The sequence below is a fragment of the Bidens hawaiensis genome, unplaced genomic scaffold, assembly GCF_021521415.1.
Source record: "Bidens hawaiensis isolate Kalapana, Puna unplaced genomic scaffold, B.hawaiensis_p1.1 tig00013985_1, whole genome shotgun sequence".
In the NCBI taxonomy this organism is placed as follows: domain Eukaryota; kingdom Viridiplantae; phylum Streptophyta; class Magnoliopsida; order Asterales; family Asteraceae; genus Bidens; species Bidens hawaiensis.
Genome location: NW_027492198.1, coordinates 251,206 through 257,437, shown reverse-complemented (window position 1 = coordinate 257,437; position 6,232 = coordinate 251,206). Strand labels below are relative to the sequence as shown.

At 31.4% G+C, this 6,232-nt stretch overlaps 1 protein-coding gene across 1 annotated transcript; it reads right to left on the bottom strand.

Moving 5' to 3' along the window:
- LOC143545599 (putative protein phosphatase 2C 9) lies at positions 1 to 4,732 on the bottom strand. The gene is made up of 6 exons (XM_077037458.1): positions 4,576 to 4,732; positions 4,286 to 4,407; positions 3,270 to 3,509; positions 2,244 to 2,514; positions 1,980 to 2,134; positions 1 to 546 (listed from the first exon to the last, which is right to left on the bottom strand). Exons 2-6 carry the CDS (start codon positions 4,316 to 4,318, stop codon positions 409 to 411), a joined length of 837 nt encoding a protein of 278 aa, XP_076893573.1. The 5' UTR covers positions 4,319 to 4,407; positions 4,576 to 4,732; the 3' UTR covers positions 1 to 408.
- Between the last annotated feature and the right edge of the window lie 1,500 nt (positions 4,733 to 6,232).

Sequence of the window (6,232 nt, the reverse complement as noted above, 5' to 3'; positions counted from 1 at the left end):
TTATTAGTGTACAAACTTAGCTTGCATCAAACTCTTGTTTACTTATGAACATACGTCAACACACGAAACATCACTATGTGTTGGCACGTTGAGAGGTCAACAGGCTCTTGGTAATCTGACATTTAAAGATCAAATCTAATAAACAGATTGTGTGTATATTATATACACTCAAGAAATCAAACAATAGCAAACCTTACAATCTTCAATACAAGAACTTCAACTTCTTACACAGAAATTTAAAAAAAGAAACAAAAAAGCAAAAGATGAGTCATATAAATATTACATATGTAATATAGCAAGTAACTTAGCTACCTTTATGAGCAAACTTCAGATCTTTTTTGTACTTAACCCCCCAATGTACACCTTATACTGCACATAGTACTACCAACCACAAGCACATACCTTTCTTCAGTTAAACCGAACCACAATGCATGAGATGTCATCTTTGCTTTCTCTATTCAACGCTTCAGCAGCTAGTTCCTTTGCTGCCTTCTGTGGGTCCCAGATCTTTATTGCTATGTCCACTGCCTCTTGGATTGTCACAACCTTGGGTTAACAAGAACAAGAAACCTCGGTTATGGAAGATTGTTGACTTTTTGAAAACATCGGTTGTGAAAGATTGTTGACTTTTTGAAACATTCGTTATAAAGATTGTTGACTTATGATCATTCATTATAAAGATTGTTGACTTATGAAACATCGGCTATAAACTGTTGAATTTTGAAACATCGTTACGAAAGACTGTTGACTTTTTAAAACATCGGGTATGAAAATATTGTTGACTTTTTGAAAACATCGGTGATAAAAAGATTGTTGAATTTTTTTAAAACATCGATGTTTTTAAGGGTGTGTTTGGGATTCCTTATTTTCCTCTCCTTATGACTTATAATGGTTGAATAAGTCATTTTTGTGTTAACAAAGTGTTTGGGAACACATAAGGCCTTTTCCATTTCTCCTTATCAACAAAGCCAAAATAAGGGTTTTCAATAAGTTGAAGTTTGCTAACTTATCTCCTTATAGGATTAGAATACCCATTCCACCCTTCCAAGTTTCATTCCACCCATTGCTAATTATGCCCTTTTTGGTCATTTAAATCAATAAGTTAAACCAAACACTTTAAAAAAACAACTTATTGTCTTATGTTAATCCAAACACTTTTTTAGAAACTCCTTATTATAAAGCCATAAGACCTTTTCAACGTATCATTAAAAGGTCTTTTTACCTTAAATAAGGAATCCCAAACACCCCCTAAAGATTGTTGACTATTTTAAAAACATTGGATATGAAAGATATAACATCGATGATAAAAAGATTGTTGAACTCTTTTAAAACTTCGATGCTATTAAAGATTGTTGACTTTTTGAAAGCATCGGTTATAAAAGAATGTTGACTTTTTGAAAACATCGGTTATAAACAAATGTTGACTTTTTGAAAGCATCGGTTATAAAAGAATGTCGACTTTTTGAAAACATTGGGTATGAAAGATTTGAAAACACCAGGCATGAAAGATTCACTATTTGAATACATCGGTTAAGAAAGATTATTTTTTAAAAGATCGGTTATAAAAGATTGACTTCTTCAAAACATGGGTCATACAAGATTTGACATTTTAAAAGCATGGTTCATAAAAGGTTGAAATTGAAAAACACCGGTTATGAAAGATTGACTTTGAGGGAAAAAACGGTTATTTAAGATTCTTTTCTAAAATATCGATATGAAAGATCGCCTTTTCGAAAACATCAGTCATGAGATTAATTTTTTGAAAACATCAGTTGTAAAAGATTGAATTTTTGAAAACATCAGTTGAAAAAGATTGATATTTTGAAAACATTGGCTATGAAAGATTGATTTTTTTAAAACATCGGTTATGAAAGATTGACTTCACGGAACATCCGTTATGAATGACTCTATTCACTCTTTGAAAACAATCACAGGATATTTAAACAACGGTTGTTAATACTTATAGAAATCCTAATTACCTTCCATAAACCGTCACTTGCAAGGATGAGAATTTCTGTATTAGCATCAATATCAGCATTCGTGACATCAGGATCAGACCGCAAATGATTCTTGAGATTCTTGTCTCCAAACGCACGTGAAACAGCTAGCTGCCCATTCACTCTGGCCACATCTCCTACAATATTATTAAACAAATGTCCATAACTCCATATATTAAACCATAATTAATAAACAAAACTTGTTTTTCCAAGTAAAACACAAATCTAGGATGGACCTATGACTACCTGGCATATTGGAAACAAAACCGCCTCTAGTTTCAATGCTGCCCCTTTCAGCACTTGGTTCATGATCAACACTCATTTGAATTGCCTGCCCGTTCTTAGACAAAACAGCACGAGAATCACCAACATTCGCTACCCATAATTTACGACCGTCGATTACAATTGCGGTAACTGCAGTAGATCCGCCTCTTCCCAGGTCAGGATTATGCGATAGAATCGACGCGTCAGTTCTTTCATAAGCTTTAAACAACGCGGTGTTCGGAACCGTCCAAAACTCAATTCTGAAAAATTTATATCAGTATGTAAAAAGATATGTCATTACAGTTACAATTTATGAATTGCAATATTTATTTAACTTGTTTTTTTCTTAATTACAAATAGTAAATGTAGCTAAAAGACAACAGGTAAAAATGAATTCAAGATGAATTGGATCCCTTTTAAGCGAATGAGGTCACGTTGGTCGATCCCTAAACACATTTTTGTCCATTTTTATAAATAACTAAACGCATTAATTATTAGTTATGAAATCCAAAAGTATACTTTCATAAGCTTTAAACAATGTGGCATTTGAATCTGTCAAAAACTCATTCTACTAGAATGCAAAATGTATAGAAAGTATACAATAATAATTTGTCATTTCAGTCAACATTAATGAATTACAATAATTATTTAAATTGGTTTATTTTCAAAATTACAAGTAGTAAATGTAGTTAAAAAAATAAAACCAAGAATGTAAATGGGCAGTAGGTTGGATAACGGGTCAACGAATATAAAATGAAATTGGTCATTTTTTTAATGGAAACGCAGGTCGATCCAACACATTTTTGTCCGTCTTTTTATAAATAATTAATGCATTAATTGCTAGTCCCATACCAAAACACTACTATTTCAATAATAATCTAAGTCTTGCATAAACAAGATTTAGTAAATTGTATGCATTAGACTCAACGATTAAATGTGTGTGCGTGTGCTATCATTATAAAGCAATAAATGATTGATTTTGGAATATGAAGAGCAATAAAAGCTAACCTCTTTTATGATATTAGAGAACAAATGTTTTTGAAGATACGCAGGCACGCTATCTCCTAGATGACCGTCATATATAGCAAAAAGTCCGAGTTCGTGTCCTTGATGAGACATAAATTTGGCCACATGGTAATCTTCCATTGGATGATTCGCTTTCCCTTTGACCAAACTAAATCCATACTTGGCCGTCCCTTGGCGGCCCCGCCCCTTGCCGGTGTCATGTGTCGATTGACCTCCCGAGAGCTAATAACGACAAAAAAAAGTTCCGTTTTTAACTCATTAAAAATTTAATAACATAACAAACCATCAAATAGAATTATTATGCAATTAAATAATGTATCGATAAATGCGAACGTATTACTATAAAACGACACATGACGCACAAAAATGAAATTTTCAATGGCAGCCAAATGAAAATGCTGAATTTAAAAAAAAAATCCCACAATGTGATGCATATAGCAGGCAACTATTGAACCCACCATAACTATAATGTCAAAGTTGGCAACTTTTTGAAGGTTTCTGCTTTGACCAACTTCCATCTTATGAAAGTTTGACATGGCACAAAATTATGTTTGACTATTAGTCAAATGTAAGAATCATGAAATAAACTTCATAAGAGGAAACTTACACCAATTCTTTGTGCAATAATAATACAAAAATAAAATATGTAATTCTGGCTTACAAATTTGCAAAAATGAACATTGTAAGTTGTAACGTTTACACGATAATCTAAAACTAAACTAATTAACCAAGTTTACTTACAAAGGTCATGAATTTGAAAATGAAATGAAACTTAAAAACCCTAATTTGATTTTTATGAAACCCTAAATACAAAAGGGGAAAACAAAGAAAACGGATAATTTTGAAAATTAGTAACATATAGACATGATTCATATATTGAAAACTGCAATCATCACACACAATTCACTTAATCAAATTTTTAATTGAAAAAAAAAATTAGTACATAAAATTAATAAATCCATTAAAATTTAAAACCATGAAATTGGAAGCAAAATCACCTTTGAAGAAGAACCACAGCATAAATTACCCATGTAGTAATTCAGCTTCCCTCACAGCTTAAATCTACAACTTAACATCTACCTCTTTCTTCCACCAATAAAAAGCCCTAAAATTTCAACACCTGTATGTCACCAAAACATCAAGAATCATAACAAAAACACAAAATTATTAGATCATCTACAAAACCCACCTCCCAAATCAACAAACAAGCAAAACCCAGATCAGAAAATCAAAAATTTTGACAAAATCTTGAAATTTGAAGAAATGGGTATGTTGAAATTAAGCTTACCGATCGGAAAAGTTGAAAGAAAAGAGTAGAAATTGATGTGAAAATGGATAGTTGAGCTGGGTTTTAGGTTTTGTGGTGGTCTTTGTAACCGTCCCTTAGAAGAAGCACAAAAGAGGGTGCTTTGAGAAATGCTGCCAAAAGGCCTTCTTGGCCTTTGACTTTCTTGTATTTGTGACGACTTTATTAATTTCTTCTTTTTTTTATTGGTTGTTTATTATCTATCATCAGACCAGACCAAATCAAGGGATTCATGTTTTTATGTTAGACCTGTCATTCTTACCTTTTTTTTTGTTTCTTGGGTTTCTCGTAAGCTTATGATTTTTAGTTTTAAATAAGGAAAAATTAATGATATTATTAAAATTACAAATGTCGACCCTATGAAACATCAAAATTTCACACATGTTGTGTCTAAATATCAAAATTATAGATAATGAATTTATAATTCACTTAAGTCGTCATGATTTCGAACCTGAACAAACTTTAATTTGTACCGTTACTTTTAATTTTAATGACTATTTTAAGATTTATTCGAAATAACAAAAATCAATAATGTACACTCTTTTATCTTCTCATACTGGTTGCACTTAGATTTGAGTTTCCAATGTGCCTTTGACTCCCTACGGTAATTCATAATCCACAAAGTGGTGAAGGGTAGCGTGGAGAAAGGCAATACTGGAGATGGATTTGCGTGGTAAACTAAAAGGGATGATTGGAGTGGTTGCGGGGTAGCCAAAGAATTCACGCAAGGTTGTAGTTCCTGGTGACCAGTTGTGACTTCCTTTTCGAGTGTAGTTCACAAGAGGGGGCTATCAAATCCGTTATGAATGGTCGGGCCAAACAGCCAAAATTGTCGGCCATGACCAAATGCTTACCGATCATGTGACGGGGGTTGGAAATGGTTGTAAGCGAGATGTCAAAGTGTGTTATTGGTCATATGATGGGGTGGCAGGAAAGCAACATGAAAATATATTAATTACTTATTTACTTATGTAATTTCAGGTTCTATAAATTAGTAAATTATTTTACATCTAAACGTTTATTCCAAATAAACATTTATTTAAGTATTTAATTATATATATATATATATATATATAATATATATATATATATAAACGAAAACATAAAAATACTATGTGTCGCGATGTGGTCGCTTCCCCTTTTTTTAGAGTCACCAGATTTGCTTGCTTTTAAATGGAGGCTTCTCATGCATTTGACCCTAATTCATGGGTATGGGTCTTACCAAACCCAGATATACCTTAAACGGGTTATAACATCTCATTAAATTAAAAAATTATTCTCACCAAATTATTGACGTAAAAATCCTATAAAATAGGATATAGTAAAAATTAATATCTTATTTATTTTAAAAAAAGATATATATATATATATATTATTTAAATTAAAAAACCAATTTTATAGTGAAAAAGATAAACAGGTCTTGAGTCTCATCAAACCATAAGTATATTATTAATTTTCATAAATATTATTTATAATTAAAAAAACAATTTTATAGTATAAAAAGTAAACGGTTTTTGGGTGTCATCAAAACCATATAGCTTTTAAACCGGGTTTTAACATCTCATTATTTGTGAAACAATTTATTATCAAACCATAAGTATATTATTAACTTTCATACAATAAAAAAAATATAAATTCA

Bases quoted from the DNA above. Each gene is read 5' to 3' on its own strand.
- LOC143545599 (XM_077037458.1), bottom strand. From the start codon at position 4,318: ATGGGTAATTTATGCTGTGGTTCTTCTTCAAAG. The intron at 3,510-4,285 runs GTGATTTTGCTT...TGTCGTTATTAG, and splicing joins GCTGTGGTTCTTCTTCAAAG to CTCTCGGGAGGTCAATCGAC. The intron at 2,515-3,269 runs GTTAGCTTTTAT...TTCAGAATTGAG, and splicing joins TCTCTAATATCATAAAAGAG to TTTTGGACGGTTCCGAACAC.